Source organism: Mesoplodon bidens (assembly GCF_964165515.1).
Source record: "Mesoplodon bidens genome assembly, chromosome: 16".
NCBI classification, from domain to species: domain Eukaryota; kingdom Metazoa; phylum Chordata; class Mammalia; order Artiodactyla; family Ziphiidae; genus Mesoplodon; species Mesoplodon bidens.
Window position 1 is genome coordinate 42,857,612 of NC_138173.1, and position 24,591 is coordinate 42,882,202.

The 24,591-nt window shown below is 34.9% G+C and overlaps 1 protein-coding gene across 10 annotated transcripts in view; it reads left to right on the top strand.

Moving 5' to 3' along the window:
- VPS13B (vacuolar protein sorting 13 homolog B) overlaps positions 1-24,591 on the top strand; it is an 805,800-nt gene that overhangs the window by 581,242 nt on the left and 199,967 nt on the right. For all 10 annotated transcript variants that reach the window (XM_081258369.1, XM_081258366.1, XM_081258373.1 and 7 more), the window contains one exon: positions 4,354-4,491. In XM_081258369.1, coding sequence (XP_081114495.1) covers positions 4,354-4,491 — 138 coding nt within the window. The remainder of the gene's footprint in view (positions 1-4,353; positions 4,492-24,591) is intronic.

The following is a 24,591-nucleotide window of genomic DNA, read 5'->3' on the forward strand; positions in this document are numbered from 1 at the left end:
TGAATATCTGCTAAGGGTTAAAAAATAACAATAATGAGCAGCACTACAAAAATCACTTTATCAGAGTCAGAGGAAGACCTCCCAAGCAGTTAAGTGAAATGAAAGTTTTGTGAAGAAGAGCAAAGTAATCTACCAGCACAAAGAATATAATCTGAATCAAGTCTCTGTAAAAGCCAAGAGTACCTTACTCCATCTGGGAGTGGACTTGAGACTCTGAATCTTCCCTTTGAGTGTTCTTTGTGACATGATATGATGAAGTATTTTATTTTGGAGTCCAGGTCAACCCAGAAGAAAAACAAATAACTTTGTCAATACCAATGTCTCACTGAAGTGAATTCTAACTGACTTTGAACAAGATTTATGGCTGTGAGCAGTTTGTCATTTGTTCTGGCCCATTTCCCACACTCTGTTACTCCTGATAAGATATGGCTTTTTCCTGTTTCTTAGGCTCAGGGACAACAGCATAAATGTAAACGTGCTCATCAACATCAGCAGGAGCTTATTCTTTTGAGAGCTTCCTGTACTTAAATAAATAGGTGTTCGCTGAGTATGAAGAAGAAAACTGGCAAAGTCTAAAGGAGCTTCCAGTATGAAAAAGTCATCCCTATTTGTCACTCCATTTGTATTATATTCACAGGCTCCTTTAATCTTGGTTTATCTGGTGCTTTTCCAACTATATTGACCTCAAGGAATGTGTAATATGAGTCCTATTTTCTAGGTCTGATGATGGAATTCAGGAGAAGCTAAATTGAAGACAGTTCAGGAAGTCTAGAAGTCATGCCCCACATCATCTAGCCATTAGAGCAAGAGGGACTAAATCGTGACTTACAAACCTGAGCTATTCTCTGGGATTCTGACATATGTTTCTGCTACTACTGCTGCTTCACCTCACCACAGTGACTACAGGCATATCCAGAGTAGAGATTTTAGCCAAAACTAGGAGAGTAGCCATCAGCCATGTCATACATTCAGTATTCATCAACCATGAACCTGTATTATCCTCAATGTTCTTAATTTCAGTTATTCTCTTCTTCTAGCAGCCCTCTAAATGCAGCTGTACTTTTTAAACCAGGGGTGTAATAATATTAAACCAATAATATCATTAGACCAGTAAAACTTTGTTGGGAAATAGTCATTAAAATTTTTACTTCCTTGGATACCTTTCCTAGACTTTTACATTTTTTTTAAATTTGTAATTCCTATTCTGCTTCCTACTATTGCCAGATTGTTTATTCTGACTCTATTAAGTCCCATTCCTCTTTAATTGCCCCAGTGCAGACTCCTGTGCTGGGTGCCAGATGGCAAGGCCCTTTAGCTTTACACTGCAACCTGCATAAAACCCATCTCCCCTACTTGGAAAACTCTCACTCACATCATCAGAATTTGCTGCTCCCCCAGTCTATACCTTGATGAAGGTAAGAGTCAAATATCCTTTGAAGTGTGTTTTTCTTATTTTAATTTTTGTAAATGTTTGGTATGTAGTCCTATTTTTCTTCAGCTCCCAATAAATTATAGGTCCATATATCAGTTTGTGCTTAGGATCATCCTAAAGATGATTGTCTTCCAGTAGAATAAAAAGTATATATAGATATGTGTGTATGTATGTATGTATGTATGCAGATATGCCTTTTACTTTTGAATTTACTAAAGCTGGTGATCTGTTTCTTTGTTTTATTCACTTAACAAGACAGTTTAAAGCTTTTCTATATCAGATTCACTCTCTTCTTTTTATCAGCAGCATAGTATTCTATGCAGTATTCACAATGTAGTCATAATTTATTTTACCATTTATCTATAGATAGATATTTAGTTTTATTTATTTCAACCACTGCGCCACCAGGGAAACCCAAAAATAAAATTTTTAAAATGCTTCAAGAAACTATAGGAAAATATATAATCAACCTAGGGATAAATCCATAAGATATGTTAATAATTTTTTACCACATCTATTAAGAAAAAAGTATGCATGCAGAAAGCATCAGGATATAGTTAAAAGGCAACTAACGTACCAAGAGAAAACATTTGCTACACATTGCAAACAAATCATTAACACCTGTAATATATAAGGAGCTCCTACAAATTAGTAAGGAAAAGAGCCCAATAGAAAAATGAATACTTATTTTTAGAAGAATCCTAAATGGTCAATAAATGAAAAAATACTCAACCTGCTTTGTTATTTACTATTAACAATATAAAATGGCTGTCTTACTATGTCAATTACATATAAATGTTTTTGATTCTTTTAAACATTGTATGGATTATCATTTTTTATTTAAACAATCTGTTGATGGACATCTAAGGTGTTTTCTACTTTTTGCTATGATGAACAGTTCTACAGTGAATTTGTGTGTGTGTGTGTGTGTGTGTGTGTGTGACATAGGCTTTATCAATTTTTTTAGTCTTGGCCTGATAGGTAGAAAATTCTACTTATTTTTAAAGATTTTTTCCTTTGATTATTGCTAAGGTGTACTATCTCTTCATGTTTATATTTTTAACTGTTTTTATGCCATCTGTTTTTCTTTACTCATTATTTATTTTCTTCATTAAATAGGTGCTTATTCTATCCTCAGCCCATTTTTCTATTAGTATCTATATTGATTATACGAACTCTTTATATATTCATGATATCCTTTTCTGCCATACAAGTTTGAATATGTAATTTTTATAAATTGTTTTACTTATCATCCTGTTTTACTTGCCAGTTTTTTTACACATCATATTAATATTTCTATATCAGTTTAATTCATGTCTGTTCATTATTTATTTAGCTACATCACTTATATCTGTTTTCTCCATTAGATCATTGTTCTCTCTCTAGATTGTATCATCTTCAAAATGAAGAATTATGTCTCCTCATATAGGTCTGGCACAGTATTATTTATTTGATAACAATGGCTTCTTCTTGATGATGGCTACATAGCTGAAACCTAGAAATAGACCCTCAGGTCCTGGCAGGTTACATAGTACCTACAAACTGATTATAGATCCTACCAGCAACAGACTTTTTGCCATCCTTTCACCAGACTTGACCATTATATTTGAAAGACAGAATAGTATGGTGTTACTATGTAATGGATCTACTATACATGTTCTCACTGCTTTAAATTCACTGATCATATAAAAAGAGAAGAATGCACTACCTTAGTGTTTGATCTTTACCACATAGATCTAACGTCACGATCAATTGCTTTCAGTATTTTCTTTGAAATCACATAAAGGTTCATATGTGCCAAATTTCATAAGGATCACATGATAAGGTCAAGAAATACAAATTCCAAGGCAGAATTTATATGCCCGGTTCACATATGACAGTAATACTATGTAACCATATGTTGAATATAATACACAGTATGTAAATGCTATTCTTGAAAGCAATCCAATCAATAAAAACTAAAATAAATAACACTTTAATAACACATTTCAAATCAACTGAAAATGGAATAGATGGACTCTATGGCAAGAACATCCCTATAAAATTGACATTCAGAGGCCATTAAAACCCAGAGAGTAAAACAATCCTGAAACTAAAGAAAAACTGTGAATATTTAGAAGATTTTTAAAAGCCTACTGTATTGTATGCCAAGACACAGCAGTTGTTTTTATTTAAAGAGCTATTTCAATAAAAACTGTGGATTGCCAAGCATTAAAAAGCTAATTCCATTTGCCATCACCAATAGCTGAATGAAACCTTAAAAAATATATACAATATTAACCTTTAAAAAAAATTTAAAATACACAGTATTTAATAGAAAAAGTCAAAACTGAAAAAAGTCAACTTTTAGTCATAATTGGAACTATTAAAAGATTGACCAATTTTATCATTTAAGAAGGTTATGGGAAAGCTACTGAAGTTAACTTCAAAAGCCTAGCAGTAAAAGTGATTGTAATGTCAGTAAAACTCTGAAACAGATCAAATAACCCCTAAGTAGTACTAATCCACTGCATCTTTGAACATGTATATGCCTCTTTTTAAGCTGAAAAGGTTGCCCTTTTTTTCTTCAACTTGTTTCCAACATCCCATTAAAAAAAAAAAATCTATTCAGTTGTTAACAGTCAGCAGCTCAGAGTACAGAAACTTTACCTTCACTCAAAGATGATATGAGTTAAGATTTGAAATATCTTTTCCTCTTTGGCCTGGTTCTGGAAAACATGGTTTCGTCATTCTACCTGAAGAGAGAGAGCGTCTCTTTCTTCATACAAGTATTTGTGCACTGTATGTATACAAACAAATGCATTAATGAAGGTTACATACAATATTTTAACCATTTTTTTCTCTTATCAGCTGAAACTCTTACACCAAAATTGATGTTTGTGTTGTAATTGACATTTAAAATTTTAATTTTGCCTCTTCAGATCCTGGGAAGACTTTGCCTGAAGCCCTTGATTACTGCACAGTTTGGTTGCAGACAGTACCTGGAGAAATAGACAGCAAAAGTGGTATTCCACCTTCACTTGTAATGCTACAAATTAAAGATTTTCTTAATGGACCAGGTAAGAAAGTTGTAATTTAAACTTTTTTTCATATGAGTCTTTTAACGTGTACATAGGGTCTGTAACAATCTTGACATTCCTTACCAGAAATGAGTAATTCATTTGTCTTCCAGAAGTGTACTCTTCTCAGGCTGCCCATTCTCGAGATCAAAAGGCAAATATTAATATACATTAAAAATTAACTTTAGTCCGACAAAAAGTAGTTATCAATTAAAAAATAATTGACTGGAAGCCAAAGACTCAAGATTTTATTTCTACCTTTTCTACTAATCGTGGGACCTTAGGCAGTTACCTAATCTCCTGTGCCTCAGTTTCCTTACCTGTAAATGAAGAGAATAAAATAGATGATGGGTGGATAGATGGGTTGGTGGGTGGATGGATGGATAGGTGGATAGGATACATGACATACATACGTAAGATAATATACATAAGTAGATTGGATTAGATAGATAAATACACTTATTTCAAATGCTTAGCAAAGTGCTTGGGATATATTAACACTCAATTTTAAATAGGTAGATATAGATATCAAAAGGTATTGAGTGCTTATTATGTCTCAGGTACTAAGTGCTTTACATACTTGTATAAACCCAAGAAGTAGGCCCTATAATTATCCCTATTTTATGAATAAGGAAGCTAAGACTTAGAAAAATGAAGTAAATTGCCCAAGATCATGGTAGTAGAGGAGCCATTCAAACTCCGGTCTTTATGACTCCAAAGACCTAGATCACTTTTATACTGCACTAATTTTAGCATAACTAAAGGTTTTTTTCTTTCTTCTCCATCTCTTCCTCCTCCTCTTTCTTTTTCCTGCTCTATTTCTTCTTCCTTCTCATGTTCCTCCTTCTCTTTTCTTTGTTACTCTTCCCTTACCTCCGTGAGATCTTAGCTATTTATTTAACAGTAATTCCTACCTTCAGTTTCCCTTTTGTTATCTTATATTTACAGTGCTGCAGAACCTGTTAGTCATTAAAAGAATACTAGTTTCTTCATTACGAATTTAAAACAATGGTGTTACACTGTCTTAAGATCTCTAGCAGTACTCTGCAAGGCATGAATTTTGATGATTGAAAACTGTCCCTCTGTGGACCTGATTCAGTTTGTGTGCATGCTGGTGCACTTACGATCTATGACTACAGATAGAGAAGGTGGCCCATCATCACGTCTGGAATAGAAAGAGCCTGAAACCACCTCAGTTGGCCCTTTCACTCTGGCTTAGTCCTTCTTAAGCATGTTCCTCCAGTGCTGGAATTTAAAAGGTGTAGGAGGAATATGAAGAACTAGTTCTAATCATTAGTATCTAGCTGTGGTTTTAAAGACTCAAAGGAAGTAAAGAAGCTGATGATAAGGCTAAGGGAGTCATTAAAGTTGGAAGAATCCGTTGGGGTGAGCTGAATGATTGAGAGGAGTGTGAGTCCTCATGCTTGGTTAGTGAGTGTGAAGTACCATATTTCATTGAATTCAAGCAACCATCAATTGTAGGAAAAAACATTTTTCATACCACTAAGGAAAAGAAAAAATATCTGCTATTTAAGCTATGATACAGTGCTTTCTTACTGCATCAGTTGCAGGGCAAAAGATTGAACATGCTAGAATGAATTAGGGTAAGAACGTAAGGGTAGTTCATGGACAAGTGACAGGGAAACGTGCATTTACTTCTTTTTTCTCTCTTTTAGTGTCAGATTTCTTTTGCTTTCAGGCACAGTCTTTCACCTTTTGGCTAGAAAGTTCCCTTCTAGTTTACATTTGATTGATTTGTTTGTGAAAGGGATGGGATCTTCAAGTCAGTGGTAAATTGTGTACCATATTTTCATGGCTACCAAATAAATTGAACTTTAAGAGAAATGTCAATGAACAAATGAAAAATTATATGTTTATCATTCTGTCATTCAATGTGACTATGTAGCAGAAGTGCGATTTTTACAACAGTTGTACTTTTGTATTTCTTATACTTCTTAAAACAGGAAACTACATATTTGCCATTTCTAATTTTATGCCCATTCAATAATAGTGATAATATATCTGGAGATTCAAACTTTTAAATTAATGAATTGAAATAGTTATTTTACAGCCATGCTTCTCAAACTGGAGTGTGCATTTGAGCATCTCTGGGGAGCTGGTTAAATGAAAATGTGACTTAATAGGGATGAAATTCTACATTTCTAACAAGCTCCCAGGTGAAATGGATACTGTTGATCTGGGGATAACACATTTTGTACCAAGATTTTATTTGACTCATATATTAATAAAATATATATATATATATATATATATGATTTTCTTAATACCATCAATAACAATTACTGAGACTCAAACTGCAGATATTTTGTGGCACAGGAGAGGGGGATGATACAAACAATGATGAATGGTTTTTTAAATGGTACTTTTATTATGAAAAATCAAATACAGTGTCCAGTAAATGGTTTAAGTTCTTCAAAATCTTAAAACATTTTAACCAAGAGCACTTTTCTTTCATAAATTATTTGAGGGAAGATTACTTTGAATGATATGTCAGTTCTGTGGGATTCCACTAGAACATTAACCTAACAGCCTTGAACTACTCCAGAATTTACTATCTTAGACAAAAAATTCCTTAAACAATTTGTCATATAAAGTATGTAAGTAGATGTTATTATATAACATAGTTGTATTCTCTCACTATACAGCTACACTATATTAACTGAGAGATCAATAGGAATAACAGGACATAATAAAGCATTTCTTGCTGTAGGAATGTATTATTTTATAGATTTTTGGCAACTCAAGAAAAATATTATTTTCCAGATTTTACGTAATAGTATATTAAGAGCAATATTATTTATGCTAAGACTGGGGGAACAAACTTCAGCTTTATAATATTCCCCAATACTATTCTCCTCCCTTAAAAAGTAAAAAGGCCTTTTTTTAAATATAGAAAATAATGCTTCTAAGTTTTATGCGGTATTATCATTAAGAATCTTTTGATACCAAAAGATTGTTTGTTTTATTGTTTAATCTATATGCACATCTTATTTGAGTATCATTCCCAAAGAATGCTTTATGCTACAATGCTACATCTCTAAAATAGTATATTTTCATTTCTTCTTTTCTTGCTCTTGAATTAAGGTTTCACTAACAATAAAAGTTATGATGCTGAAGAGTAGAGGAAATACTGATTATAACTACCCAACCTTAAATTTTCTTCATAAAGGTGCAAACTTAACAGCTTTTGAATTCAGCCTGTCGGATGTTTTTTCCAGGGATTATTTTATCTAAACAAGGTGATGCATATGCTGCTCTTTAGCATCTGTTTTTGGAAAAAATACTTCAGTGTTCTTGAGTATTCCCTGATTTCCTCTGTTCACTTAATAGTACCTTAGAGCAAATGGTAGGTCCCACCTTCTACATCAAAAACCCCTTCAAAGCTCTCCCAACCCCGACCTCCTTCCTTCAGAGGCAACAACTGTACTACCCATTAGCAAGGTCAGTGGCTTGGAGAAACCTGGAAAACAGCAGCTACCAGAAACCCAGCAGAACAATATCTCCAGCAGGTGATAGATTAGTTGGAACAAATTGGAACCATTGCAGTGCAGCAATCCTGGTTTCTTTCAAGCTGTTTTTTAAATGTCGTCATTTTAATACACAATCTAAGCCCCGCGGAACAGTCCACAGCAGGTTAATTTGAATCATATGATGTGTCACTGCCCTCAGCTGACATGAGCTCTATTCCATGTGTGAAGCCATAATAAATCCATTCCCAACCGAGGAAAATTCCCCGTGAGAAGGTGAACTAATCCAGGCCTCACACTGGCATGCTAGCCCGCCATAATTGAAAGCAGGGCCACCTGTTCCCAGCACAGTTAGCCGATAGAGAAAAAAATTACCATTAGATCAGATATGTCTTCTATTGAAAACTAATTCATACTTCTTGCAAATTCAAATTCAGCTGTGAACTGCTTAGTATGACATCATACAGAAACTTAGGAATGTGCCCACTTGATCCCAGTTTTGTTAACTATAGGATTTCTTAACTTGGAAATGATTTTTTTTTTAATTTAATGAGAGCTGACACATGAGAAGAAGAACTGGGAAGGGTGCAGATTTTTCTAATTAACTCAGGGTCATTTACAAAAATATTTGAGCTCCCTGGTATTTTTTTCATTGTTTCTTTGCAGACGTGTTTTTGAACACTGTCACTGTAGCCATGAAATGACATTTAAAGGACAACAAAGAAAAAATATGCCAAATTAGGAGAACATTCCCACATCATTTATGTTTTATTGTAAATTAATTAGCATACCACAATCTTCGTATAAGTTTAATTTTATCAAACACAAAGTTATGACTGTAATTTCCTATTTCTTTTATTTTAGTATACCTGGTGTCTCTAGTTGAAACACCTAGCCACTGATAGTTTTTCTCTTAATAAAATCACTTATTTAGTCTCTTCTTGTTTAACCTGTTCAGTAATTTACCTGTGTAGTTTTCAGTTTTTCTGATTTCATTCTAGCTTTGGATTGGTTTTATTTAATTTTTGTTTTAAAATTTTATTTGACTTTTAACTGATTGTAACCCATTTTGAGTATAGTTTTCTTCTTACATTTTGTGAATTAACTAAGTTTTTTATAGGTTGCAATGACTGTAGTTTTTTCTTTTAAAAAAATCCTAAACATCCTAGAATATCCCATGTCCACAAGCCTCTTTGATTTGAATGAAAACATATACTTAAATAATGTGAAATATTACTTTAAAAACTTCTCAGATACAGTAGCACAGTATTCAAATAGGTTTGTTTATATGAATATAAAGTAGAAACTTTAAGTTGTTTACCCCCAATTTTGTGTATTTTTGAAACATTTTTACTTTTCTTGATGAAATCTGCTTTTATGTTCTGTTATTACTGAATTCATTACTCATGACATATGTCATCCAGACATATGTAGAAGATGACTGATTCAGGGGAATTAAGATACCTGAAAAAGACACAAATAGCCCCCTGACATTTTCTGGAGTAGAAAATGAAGAATAAATAATATGATTTTTAAATACAAGAAGATTCAAGGTGAAAGGAAGCATCCTAAAAGCTAATTTTAATTAATTTATTCCTCTTAATGTAACCCCGATAGTTAACCCTTTGCCTCTTTTCTCTTTCCAGAAATAGGGCCAAGGTCCATACCCTAATGACTGGAGTCCTATCTCTATCTTAATTCAGTTTTACAGCCATACTAGCAGGCTATCTTCTACACTTAAGAAATGTAAACTAGTTAATAAAACTGTGAGAACCTTGACTTTTGCATTTCCTGAGCTTTATGGGTTCCAATTTGCAGTGTCAGCATTGCATTATCATATTTTATTTTCCCCATGATTTATCAAAATAGAACAGTAAACTTGAAGTGAGGATGTCAAATAAAGAGTGGACCAATAATTTTATTTTATTATTTAATTTTTAAAAATTGAAGTAGAGTTGATTTACAATATTGTGTTAATTTCAGGTGAACAGCCTAGTGATTCAGTTTTCTTGCAGATTGTATTCCATTTTAGGTTATTACAAGATATTGGGTATATTTCCCCGTGCTATACACTAAATCCTTGTTGCTTATCTATTTTATGTATAGTAGTTTGTATCTGTTAGTCCCATACTCCTAATTTGTCCCTCGCCCTCCCTCTCTCCCCTTTGGTAGCTATAAGTTTGTTTTCTATGTCTGTGAGTCTGTTTCTGTTTTGTATATACATTCATTTGTATTATTTTTTTAGATTCCACATGCAAGTGATATCATTCAGTATTTGTCTTTCTCTGTCTGACTTATTTCACTAAGCATATTATTGTCTAGGTCTATCCATGTTGCTGCAAATGGCAATATTTCATTCTTTTTTATGGCTGAATGGTATTCCACTGTATATATATACCACACCATCTTAAGCCGATCATCTGTTGATGAGCACTTGGGTTGCTTCCATGTCTTGGCTACTGTAAATAGTGCTGCTATGAACATTGAGGTGCATGTATCTTTTTGAATTAGAGTTTTCATTTTTTCTGGATATATACCCAAGAGTAGAATTGCTGGATCATATGATAGTTCTATTTTTAGTTTTTTGAGGAACTTCCGTACTGTTTTCCATAGTGGCTGCACCAATTTACATTCCCATCAACCATGTATGAGGGTTCCCTTTTCTCCACATCCTCTCCAGCATTTGTCATATATAGCCTTTTTGATGATAGCCAGTCTGACCAGTGTGATGTGATACCTCACTGTGATTTTGATTGCATTCGTCTAATAATTAGTGATGTTGAGTATCTTTTCATGTGCCTGTTAGCCATCTGTATGTCTTCTTTGGAAAAATGCCTATTCAGGTCTTTTGCCCATTTTCTTATTGGGTTGTATGAGTTGTTGAGTACAACAACTTGATATTGAGTTGTATGAGTTGTTTGTATATTTTAGATATTAACCCCTTGTCAGTTGCATCATTTGCAAATATTTTCTTCCATTCTGTAGGTTGTCTTTTCATTTTGTTGATGGTTCCTTTGCTGTGAAAAAGCTTTCAAGTTTGATTAGATCCCATTTCTTTATTTTTGCTTTTATTTCTTTTGCCTTGGGAGACTGATCTAAGAAATTATTGCTACAATTTATGTCAGAAAATGTTTCACCTATGTTCTTTTCTAGGAGTTTTATGGTGTCATGTCTTACATTCAGGTCTTTAAACCATTTTGAGTTTATTTTTGTATATGGTGTGAGGGAATGTTCTAATTTCATTGTTTTACATGAAGCTGTCCACCTTTCCCAGCACCGCTTGTTGATGAGACTGTCTTTTCTCCATTGTATATTCTTGCCTCCTTTGTCATAAACTAATTGACTGTAGATTTATGGGTTTATTTCTGGGCTCTCTATTCCATTCCATTGATCTTTGTGTCTGTTTTTGTGCCAATACCACGCTGTTTTGATTACTGTAGATTTGTAGTATAGTCTGAAGTCTGGAAGGGTTATACCTCCAGCTCTGTTCTTTTTTCTCAGAATTGTTTTGGCAATTCTGGGTCTTTTGTGGTTCCATGTAAATTTTAGGATTATTTATTCTAGTTCTGTGAAAAAATGTCATGGGTGATTTGTTAGGGATTGCAGTAAGTCTGTAGATTCCTTTGGGTAGTATGGCCATTTTAACAATATTAATTCTTCCAATCCAAGAGCACGGGATATCTTTCCATTTCACTGAATCATCTTCAGTTTCCTTAATCAGTGTTTTATAGTTTTCAGTGTATAGGTCTTTCACCTCCTTGGTTAAGCTTATTCCTAGGGTTTTTTTTTTTTTTTTTTTGGATGTAGTTTTAAATAGATTTTTTTTTTACTTTCTCTTTCTGATACTTCATTACTAGTGTATAGAAATGGAACAGATTTTTGTATATTAATCTTGTATTCTGCAACCTTGCTGAATTCATTTATTAGTTATAATAGTTTTTGGGTGGAGACTTTAAGGTTCTCTGTATAGAGCACCATGTCATCTGCAAGTAGTGACAGTTTTACCTCCTCCCTTCCAATTTGGATACCTCCTTTTTTTTTTTCTTTTCTTTTCTTATTGCTGTGGTTAGGACTTCCAATACTATGTTAAATAGAAGCAGTGAGAGTGGGTATCCTTGTCTTGTTCCAGAATTTAGCAAGAAGTCTTTCAATTTTCCACCATTGAGTATTATGTTGACTGTGGGTTTGTCATAAATGGCATTTATTATGTTGAGATGTGTTCCCTCTGTACCCACTTTGATGAGAGTTTTCATAATGAATGGATGTTGAATTTTGTCTTGAGCCTTCTATTCTTTGTATAGACAATAATGTCAGCTATCTCTTTTATGCCTACAATTTCCAAATGCCTAGTTCTAGTTTTGATTTATTATGCAACTCCAGGACTATTTCTTCATCTGCCTATGAAATGTGTTTAGTTATTTAAAATTTAACATGTTCACATTAAGTCAAACCATTTTTCTTTCCTCTTCTTTTTCACTCCTTCTCTTAGTATGGTCTTCAAATTTCTTTACATTTGCTAGTGATAGCAACATTCTTCCACCCGTGTCTTCTCACAATTTTACTGTCACCTTCAATTCATCTTTTTTTTTTATTCCAAGTCTTTTTTAGTTTTTCCTTTGAAATGGTCCTCCACTATGCCTGCTACCTCCCTAGTGGGCCTGGGCCCTCACTACTTCTTCATTCTGTTTACTGGCAGCCCTAATTTCAGATTCTCCTTTTACTCAATAATTTTCTCCCCTCTGCTCTTGCTAGATTAGCCTGCTCTGCAAACTCATATGAATCTTGACCACCCACCTCCCTCAGTTAATCAAATCATAACTCTTCTCAAAGCTCAAGACTCTGTAATCTGGTGTCATCTGAACAATCCAGGCTTACTGTCACTAAGAAGGTAATTCTGAGATTGTTTTACTTCTTTGAACCTCAGTATTTTCTTCTGTAACATAAGAGAGTTGTCCTAAGATTCCTCCAAATTCTAAAATGATGGCTGTAATCCCCAGTGGAACTCTTCATTTATTTTTCACAACAAGCATTTATGAGCAATTATGATATTTCAAGTGTTGTTCTAAATATTGGAAATACAGTGGTAAGCAAAAGATATACAATCGCTTCTCTCAAGAAATGCACACCATGTAGTAGAAAAGACAGGCTTTGATTACCAAGTAGTCACACTGAATAATATATAATTACAACCTAATATAAGTATCATGAACTTCTATGGATTTATAAAAGAGTGGAGATTTAGGGAAGCTTCTCTGAGCTGAGTTCAGACACTTGAATGAAAAGGAGTTAACCAAAGACATGGAGGAGAGGGCATCTTTCTGACAGTATGTATGCAGAAGACTCTGTGGGGAAGGGAATCATGGCACACTGAAGGAAATGATAAAAGGGCAGAGGGAGGGAACAGTAGGAGGAAACGAGGCTGTAGAGAGAGACAGAGGCCAGGCCTTGTTGACCATAATAAAGGATTTTGGGGGTTTTATCTTTAGAGCACTGGGAAACCATTGAAGAACTTTAAGCTGGACATGTATGTGATGGGGGAGGGAGGAGGTATGTGTGTTTATTGATATGGTTATATATGCATTTTGAAAAGATGATTCTAGTTGCACAATGGAGAATAGATAAGCAGAGCTAGAATAGGGGCAGGCAACCAATTAGGAGAGTATTGCAGTAGTACTAGTGAGAGATAATGGTAAGTTGGATCAAGGAATGGTAATAGACATGGAGAAAAGTGAAAGATTTGGTAGATATTAGGGAGGGAAAATCCATAGACTGGTAATGGAATAGAGGGGATGGAGGGTAAGAGAGATTAAGCATGACTTATGGGTTCCTAGCTGATCTAACTGAATGAATATGGTGCTGTGGACTGAATTGTGTCCCCACAAAATTCATATGTTGAAGCTCTAGTCCCCACTGTGATGGGGCCTTTGGGAGATAATTACATTTAGATGAGGTCATGAGGATCGGACCCTCATGGTGGGATTAGTGCACCAGAGAGCTTGCTGTCTTTCTCTCTCTCTCTCTTTGCCATGTGAGGACACAGTGATAAAGCAGCCATGCAATACAGGAAGACAGTCTTCAGCAGAAACCAACCTCAGCTCATTCCCCGATCTCAGAATTCCAGCTCTAAACTGTGAGAAAATAAATTTCTGTTGTTTAAGTATCGCAGTTTGTGGTATTTTGGTATGGCATCCCAAGCTGGTGGTAATCCTATTTACTGATATAGAAAATGCTTGAAAAGAGCTATATTTTGTTTGTTTGTTATGTGTATGAGAGTAGGGGGAGATCATGAGTTTTGCCTTGGATATGCTGAGTTTCTGGTAATTGTACTTACATATCTGGAGCTCACAAGAAAGACTAAGACTAGTGATAAAGGATTGGGTGTTTTGGAGTTTGGGGGATATAGATGCTAATTCAAGCCACAGGCCTGGATGAAAATACTCAGGGAAAAAGTAGAGAGGAAGTAGAGAAAAGAGCCTAAGACTTCATATTGAAGAAGTCCAATCAGTATTCACTGTCTAAGAGGAAAAGGAGGAGCCTTGAAAGGAAACTGAGGGCTAAGAGGAAAATTTGGAGAGTGTTTTATCAAAGAAGCCAAGGGAAAAGAGTGTAGAAGTACTAGACAATGTCAAGTAGTGATACAAGATACAGAAAGATGAGAAATTGAAAATAGCTAATGGATTTATAGACATTGTGACTACAAATATTATCCCTTCACCCCATTGGATTAACTTGGATGGACCCTAGTCTAGAATGCATTGAGGAGTGGAAGCAGAGAGTATAACTTTTCCAAGAAGTTTGGTTGTGAAGAAGAAGAAGGATAGAATATGAAGGGGCATTTTGTTTCGTCTTGGTTTTTCCTTTTTAAAAAATTGTCCAAATGGGACTTGCCTGGTGGCACAGTGGTTAAGAATCCACCTGCCAATGCAGAGGACATAGATTCGAGCCCTGGTCCAGGAATATCCCACATCCCGCAGAGCAACTAAGCCCATGTGCCACCAACTACTGAGCCTGTGCTCTAGAGCCTGCAAGCCACAACTACCGAGCCCATGCACTGCACCTGCTGAAGCCCATGCGCCTAGAGCCCATGCTCCGCAAAAAGAGAAGCCACCGCAATGAGAAGCCCATGCACTGCAGCAAAGAGTAGCCCCCGCTCACCGCAACTAGAGAAAGCCCGCGCACAGCAACGAAGACCCAACACAGCCAAAAATAAATAAATAAATATATCCCCCCAAAATCGAAGTGTAGTTGAATGTACAACATTACATAAGTTACAGGTGTACAATATGGTGATTCACAATTTTTAAAGGTTATACTCCATTTATATTTTTTATAAATGAAGGGGCATTTTGTATCATGGTTTTGGGTTTTATTTTTATGATGAAAGAGTCTTGAATTTTCTCATGTTTAAACATCACCCAGAAGAATCCAGTTGAGAGAAGAATTGGATAAACTAAAAAAAAAAGATAAAGGTGGGTTCCTTAGAAAGAATGAAGGAGAAGAATCCAATATACATGTGAAAGAACTGGTGTTACCTAACAAATTAAGGAAGGAAAGGAAAATGGCATATGCAGGTAGTTTTCCAGTTTGGTAGCAGGAAATTGAAGGAAGTTTAATGGCTTTAACTTTCTCCTTGAAGCTAGGAGCAAAGTCATCTGTTGAAGTTGAAGAGAAAAGAGAGAGAAGAGAGATGATTTCAATGGTTTGAAATCATCCTCCAATACGATTTCTTCTTATGCTATAGTCATTCTCATCTCTATGCCTTTTTAAAACTTTTTATTATGAAAACTTAAAATATATACGAAAGTAGACTGAATAGTATATAGAACCTCCTGCTTAAACAATTGTCAACTTATGGCCAATATATTGTTTCTTATATACCCCTATCTACTTCCTCACCTTCTGTGTTATTTTGAAGCAAATCCCATGATCATATTATATCACCTGTAATATTTCTGTTTGTATCTATAAAGATAAGAACCTTTAAAAACATAACTGCGATGCTTATCAAACCTAAAGAGAATAATTCTTCAGTATCATCAAATTTCTAATTATCTCATGAATATCGTAGTGCGTGTGGGTGTTTGTGTGCATGTATGGTTTTTGTTTGTGTTTTTTTTTTTTTAAACCTGGAGCCAGATAAGGTCTATGCATGGCTATTGGTTATGTCTTTCAAATTTCTTTTCATCACTAGGTTCCCTCCTCTCTTTTTTCATTTCTTGCAATTTATTTATTTATTTATTTTTCTTGAGGTATAGTTGATATTCAGTGTTTCAGATATACAGCAAAGTGATTCAGTTATATATATATTTTAATATATTCTTTTTTCAGATTCTTTTCCATTATATGTTATTACAAGATACTGAATATATCAATAGTTCCCTGTGCTATACAGTAGGTCCTCATTGTTTATCTATTTTATTTATAGTAGTGTGTATCAGTTAATCCATATTCCCAATTTATCCCCCCACTACTTTCCCCTTTGATAACCATAAGTTTGTTTTCTAGGTCTGTGAGTCTATTTCTGTTTTGTAAATAAGTTCATTTATATAATTCTTTTTAGATTCCACATATAAGTAATATCATATGATATTTGTCTTTGTCTGTCTGACTTCACTTAATATGATCATCTCTAGTTCCATCCATGTTGCTGCAAATGGCATTGTTTCACTGATTTTTATGGCTGAGTATTATTCCATTGTGTATGTAGTATATATTTATATACCACATCTTCTTTATCCATTTATCTGTCCATGGACATTTAGGTTGCTTCCATGTCTTGGCTATTGTAAATAGTGCTGCTATGAGCATTGGGATGCATGTATCTTTTTGAATTAGAGTTTTCATCTTTTCTGTATATATGCTCAGGAATGGGATTGCTGGATCATATGGTAACTATTTTTAGGTTTTTAGGAACCTCCATCCTGTTCTCCATAGTAGCTGCACCAATTTACATTCCCACCAGCAATGTAGGAGGGTCACCTTTTCTTCACACCCTCTCCAGCGTTTATTATTTGTAGACTTTTTGATGATGGCTATACTGAGTGGTGTGAGGTGGTACCTCATTGTAGTTTGGATTTGCATTTCTCTAATAATTAGCAGTATTGAGCATCTTTTCATGTGTTTGTCAGCCATCTGTATGCCTTCTTTGGAGAAATGTCTATTTAGGTCTTCTGCCTATTTTTTTATTGGGTTTGTTTATTGTTTTTTTTTAGGTACTGAGCTGTATGAGCTGTTTGTATATTTTGGAAGTTAAGCCCTTATTGGTCACATTGTCTGCAAATATTTTCTCCCATTCCATGGGTTGTTTTTTTCATTTTGTTTATGGTTTCCTTTGCTGTGCAAAAGCTTTTACATTTAATTAGGTCCCATTTGTTTATTTTTGCTTTTGTTTCCATTACTCTAGGAGATGGATCCAAAAAACATTGCTGTGATTTATGTAAAAGAGTGTTCTGCCTATGTTTTCCTCTAAGAGTTTTATAGTATCCAGTCTTACATTTAGATCTGTAATCCATTTTGAGTATATTTTTGTATATGGTATTAGAGAATGTTCTAATTTCATTCTTCTACATAGCTGTCCAGTTTTCCCAGTACCACTTATTAAACAGACTGTCTTTTCTCCACTGTATATTCTTGCCTCCTGTGTTATAGATTGACCATAAGTGCATGGGTTTATTTCTGGGCTTTCTATCCTGTTCCATTGATCTATGTGTCTGTTTTTGTGTCAGTACCATACTGTTTTGATTACTGTAGTTTTGTAATATAGTCTGAAGTCAGGGAGCATGATTCATATATATTGAAGAAACCAGATCATTTATCATGTAGAGTTTACCACAATTTGTATTTTGTCTGCCCTTGTTCTCTATATTTCCTACATATAAACTAGTAGTTGGCTTAATCTGATTCAAGTTTGCTTATTTTATTTATTTATTTTTTAGCACGACTATTTTGTAAAAGGTTTTATATTGTTCCATCAGGAGGCATATAGTGTCTGAAGGTTTCTTTTTGTGATGTTAATAGCCATTGATGCTTAATGCCTAAATTCATTGGAGGTTGCAAACAGTAATATTTTAATTCTAGCATTCTTTTTTCACATAGTAGCTGGAATATTTCTATAAAGAGAAACATTTCCTCATCTAATATTTGGTTCTTAGTAGTATTGTTCACCTAAGAAAGGTAGGATAAATCCTTTCCCTTTATTTACCCATTAAAAAAAATAAGTTAGTTTTCTGATGGGCAGAATTTTTTCATAATGTATGTGTATGTCATATCATCACAATGTACACTTTAAATATCTTACAATTTTATTTGTCAATCATACGTCAATAAAACTGGGGAAAAACGAGTTACTTTTCTCAGTATTCCAGTGGTGGCCATTTAGTTGCTTTTTGCTATTATTCTGAATTCATTATTTTTAGTGATGCTCAAATTGTCTCCTCATTGCCAGTAGTAGTCTCTATAAATTGGCTTCTCTATGCTTTTAATCTTCCCTTAGTCTGAAATCCTTGCTCCCTTGTCTCAAAACATTTGGCTGTTCCCAAAAATCAGATATGCTGTCTCCAAGGATGAGTATATGCCATCATTGAGAATAGGAAGAAAAAAAAAAGGAAATGGGCACCAAAAACGCTGCCACAATTTGGAGTAATGGAATGTACTTAGTCTTTTGTGATAACTGCTTAGAGGGAGAGAAGCTCATTTAGATGAGTTCAGTTCAATACATTCATTTTAGAAAACCAATTCATTTACCCTATAATCAAAACTTTTACGTTGTGATTTATTTTGGTAGGACAGTGTAGTCAAAAAAAGTCAATGCTTGATTATAAGAATACGTACGTGAGTAATTATGCCCAATTCCAAGTGTTAAGCACCATGAACTGCTGCTGGCTGACCAAGGCAAGTGCATGTGTCAGTCCATGTCTCTGAGCCTCCTTAGCAGTGCATGGGACAGCCTACAACCAGTTCCATTTGGTGTACCATTGTTAATTGACACAGTTATGTCTGCCGCCACTGAGGTCTTTATACTTCACACCTTCAGTGAAAACCTGTTCTCATTGTCAAGGGCAGCTTTCCAAGTTTTCTAACTCTCACACCTGTGAATACTCAGTCTCCACTGTCCACTATCATCATGAATACCTTTACTTTGACACTGTAACAAAAATCTGAATTTAAATTGCCGAATAAGAGAAAAAAATGTACTATGACCTAATAATAAAAAATATTTTTATTAGAGTTACTGTAACACATAAAGTCAAGTTTGATTATAAATTTGGTCTTCGATTTGTATTTACCCTTCTACGGTGGGGGGTGGGAACACCATCATTCCTGTGTCTGTACATAGGCACCATGGCCACTGATTGTTTTCCTAGCAAGGCTTGCTTGTCTTAAAAAAAGAAAAATTGTCTTTTACAAATAAAATTCCAAAGAAAGAAGCACTTAACAAAGAATTTTTCTTTCACAAATGTTATGATTTGGGTATAACAAGCCATATTGAATCCATTGGGTTTTTGGTAATAGATTTCAAAATACTTCATAAATGTAAATAATATGATGACTAATGGGTCAAGTAAAGTTGGAACATTTTAAATGAGAAAATAGCTGGAACAGTTTTCAGGAAACTTTTCCAGTTGATGTTTGGTCCCCCACAAGGTGTGCATTAACATAAACTTAGGGGAATCACCTCTGGGGCTTGAATTCCCTCTCTGATTTCATTATTACAATATGATTCTTTTCCTTTCACTATTAAGTCATCTCTTAGGGTGATGGGAGCATAAAATAAGTGTAATTTATTTGTATTTGTCTAATCTCCTTTTAACTCAATAATCATTCCATCATTCTGTTTCCTGGTAGCTGTTCAGAAAGTTTTGAAGGGTAATTAGAGTCTAATAATTGACAGGCATGGGTTTACTTGGTAACTTAAAGATATAGAATGTGTTCTGGGGATGGTGAGAAATTAGATTTGGCAGAGAAATAGATGACTCAGCTGGGAGATTCTCTATTACTACACATTCTTAAAATCTAAACATTGAAAGTAATCCATTTATTAAAGTTCATTGAGGATTATGAAAAAAATTCTAAACCCTTTAAAACAAGAATCTGATAATAATTGGAATAAAATCCACATGAGCCATCTATGCCTGGTTCTTTATCCAGTTCTATTTCCAATTCTTGTAAAACATCATTTTATATAGCTCCCACTGTTTCTGTTGAATAAAACTTTTGTAGTCCATTTCTTTAATGTTTTCATCTTAATAATGAGGTTAATGTTTTTCATCAGTTTTTAAAAGTATGAAAGAAGACCAGAAAATACTCAATTTTTATTTTTATTCTTTTATGTTTACAAATGCCAAATTTGTTTGCATAATTTTCACATTTGTAAAAATAATTAGTGAAAATAATTTTCCTATAATTTTGAAACTACAAATATTTACAATAAATACAGTAATTTTCTACCCCAAAAAGTACCTGACTAGGGCTTCCCTGGTGGTGCAGTGGTTGAGAGTCCGCCTGCTGATGCAGGGGACACAGGTTCATGCCCCGGTCTGGGAAGACCTCGCATGCCGTGGAGTGGCTAGACCCGTGAGCCATGGCCGCTGAGCCTGCGCGTCCAGAGCCTGTGCTCCGCAACGGGAGAGGCCACAACAGTGAGAGGCCCGCGTACCGCAAAAAAAAAAAAAAAAAGTACCTGACTAACTCAAGGATGTAAAAGTCTAGAGACACTGGGGAATAAAAGTAACAATACAAATTTGTTGAATTATCAGATGTAACAGTGACTTCATGATTTTAATTGAAGAATTCACACATGCTGATGGACTTTACACAGCAATAAAGGGTGCTGTTGCATTTGTGGTATTTCTCATTCTGGTGCGTGCTGCATATCTCTTCATGGACCTGGTACTTTGAAAGGATACCTAATATTACAGTATAGCCTCATTTTAGCTCTGCTTTTTGGGCTCTTGACCTGACTTGTCCAAACAGGGCTGCCCCAGTCTCTCTGTGTAAACATAGGCTGTGTCTTGCAAGGAATGTGGCTCAACACTCAAGCTCTCAGGGGGTGGGAGTGGGGGACTTGTGGCCTAGTGGAGGGCACCATGCACAGAGGTTGCACTGTATGCAAACAAACATACAGAAACCATTTAAAAGGTAAATTATTTAAATGTTTTAAATATCAACTTATTTCTTATAGAAAGTTAACGTAACGCCTGTATTGTGCTATATATATAGCTCTACTAGATTTTTGAACTTTCTAAAAACTTATATCTGCTGCTGTTCAGTGACTGAGAGATTGCATTTGTACTCCTAGGTTTAAAATCACTCAAAGAATGAAGTTTTCATGCACACATAACAGTTTGACTTAACCACACAGGAAAGATAGATCAAGTGATCAAAGTGTCCAAATAAGAAGCCCTCCTTTATCAATCCACTGTTTTAGGAAAGAGTCATTCAGAAACCAGCCCACAAAAAATTAACATTAAAAATTTACATTTCAATTCACTAAACAAAAGAAATAGATAAGAAATGTAAATAATTAAACTTCAAAATGATTTTTAAAAATTATCCTGTAGCATTTATTCTTCTGAAGTTATTAAAGTTTAAAATCACACTGACACTTTTGGAACAAACTATATGAGAGACGGAGATACAAGGTACTGCTTCAGATTTTCTTATTCCTAAAATTTGTTCAGTCCTCGTTAATTGTTATATATAAACTAGTGACCTAATAGAGATTCATGACTTAAAAGATAGAACAAGGGCTTCCCTGCTGGCGCAGTGGTTGAGGGTCCACCTGCCAATACAGGGGACATGGGTTCGTGCCCCGGTCTGGAAGGATCCCACGTGCCGTGGAGCAGCTGGGCCCGTGAGCCATGGCCACTGAGCCTGGGCGTCCAGGGCCTGTGCTCTGCAACGGGAGAGGCCGCAACGGTGAGAGGCCCACGTACCACAAAACAACAACAACAACAACAACAACAACAACAACAACAAAAACATAGAACAAGACAGGCAATTTTAAGTAGTTATATATTTGTCATCTCCATTTTGAGCTATTAAACTCGTACTGAATAAATATTGTGGGCTGGTCTTGATGTTGCTTTGGGAAATTGATCTTTCTGATTTCAGACTTTTCAAAGAAGTTATATTTAGTAGAATAAGATAGATAATATAGCTCAAATAGATTCATAGTTGAAATTCACAAATATAATTAGATTTTAGTACACATTTCTTTTTCTGAATTATCAGCATTTGACTTCTACTGATAAAAAAGAACCTTCTTTTAAAATTTATTTTGTAGAGCCAAGTCACATGAAAGAATATATTCTCTCTCCTAATTAAACTACTTTATTATTTTTTAACATCTTTATTGGAGTATATTTGCTTTACAGTGGTATGTTAGTTTCTGCTTTATAACAAAGTGAATCAGTTATGCATATACATATATCCCCATATCTCTTCCCTCTTTCGTTTCCCTCCCTCCCACCCTCCCTATCTCACCCCTCTAGGTGGTCACAAAGCACCGAGCTGATCTCCCTGTGCTATGCGGCTGCTTCCCACTACCTATCTGTTTTACATTTGGTAGTGTATATATGTCCGTGCCACTCTCTCACTTTCTCACTTTCACCCTTCACCCTCCCCATATCCTCAAGTCCATTCTCTAGTAGGTCTGCATCTTTATTCCCGTCTTGCCCCTAGATTGTTCAGGACCTTTTTTTTTTTAGATTCTGTATATATGTGTTAGCATATGGTATTTGTTTTTCTCTTTTTGACTTACTTCACTCTGTATGATAGACTCTAGGTCCATCCACCTCACTACAAATAACTCAATTTCATTTCCTTTTATGGCTGAGTTTTATTCCATTGTATATATGTGCCACATCTTCTTTATCCATTCATCTGTTGATGGACACTTAGGTTGCTTCCATGTCCTGGCTATTGTAAATAGAGCTGCATTGAACATTGTGGTACATGACTCTTTTTGAATTATGGTTTTCTCAGAGTGTATGCCCAGTAGGGGGATTGCTGGGTTGTATGATAGTTCTGTTTTTAGTTTTTGAAGGAACCTCCATACTGTTTTCCATAGTGGCTGTATCAATTTACATTCCCATCAACAGTGCAAGAGGGTTCCCTTTTCTCCATACCCTCTCCAGCAATTATTGTTTGTAGATTTTTTGATGATGGCCATTCTGACCAGTGTGAGGTTCTATTTCATTGTACTTTTGATTTGCATTTGTCTAACGATTAATGATGTTGAGCATTCTTTCATGTGTTTGTTGGCAATGTGTCTATCTTCTTTGGAGAAATGTCTGTTTAGGTCTTCGGCCCATTTTTGGATTGGGTTGTTTGTTTTTTTGATATTGAGCTGCATGTGCTGCTTGTAAATTTTGGAGATTAATCCTTTGTCAATTGCTTCATTTGCAAATATTTTCTCCCATTCTGAGGGTTCTCTTTTCATCTTACTTATGGTTTTCTTTGCTGTACAAAAGCTTTTAAGTTTCATTAGGTCCCATTTGTTTCTTTTTGTTTTTATTTCCATTTCTTTAGGATGTGGGTCAAAAACGATCCTGCTGAGATTTATGTCACTGAGTGTTCTGCCTATGTTTTCCTCTAAGAGTTTTGTAGTGGCTGGCCTTACGTTTAGGTCTTTGATCCATTTTAGGTTTATTTTTGCGTATGGTGTTAGGGAGTGTTCTGATTTCATTCTTTTACATGAAGCTGTCCAGTTTTCCCAGCACCACTTATTGAAGAGGCTGTCTATTCTCCACTGTATATTCTTGCCTCCTTTATCAAAGATAAGGTGACCATATGTGCGTGGGTTTATCTCTCGGCTTTCTATCCTGTTCCACTGATTTATATTTCTGTTTTTGTGCCAGTACCATACTGTTTTGATTACTGTAGCTTTGTAGTATAGTCTGAAGTAATGGACCCTGATTCCTCCAGCTCCGTATTTCTTTCTCAAGATTGCTTTTGCTCCTCGGGGTCTTTTTTGTTTCCATTCAAATTGTGAAATTTTTTGTTCTAGTTCTATGAAAAATGCCAGTGATAGTTTGGGAGGGATTACTCTGAACCTGTAGATTGCTTTGTGTAGTACAGTCATTTTCACAATGTTGATTCTTCCAATCCAACAACATGGTATATCTCTCCATCTATTTGTATCATCTTTAATTTCTTTCATCACTGTCTTATATTTTCTGCATACAGGTCTTTTGTCTCCTTAGGTAGGTTTATTCTTACATATTTTATTCTTTTTGTTGCAATGGTAAATGGGTGTGTTTTCTTAATTTCACTTTCAGATTCTTCATCATTAGTGTATAGGAATGCAAGAGATTTCTGTGCATTAATTTTGTATCCTGCTACTTTACCAAATTAAGTGATTAGCTCTAGGAGTTTTCTGGTAGCATCTTTAGGATTCTCTATGTAGAGTATCATGTCATCTGCAAACAGTGACAGCTTTACTTCTTCTTTTCCAATGTGGATTCCTTTTATTTCTTTTTCTTCTCTGAATGCTGTGGCTAAAGCTTCCGAAACTATGTTGAATACTAGTGGTGAGAGTGGGCAAACTTGTCTTGTTCCTGATCTCAGTGGAAATGGTTTCAGTTTTTCACCACTGAGGATGATGTTGGCT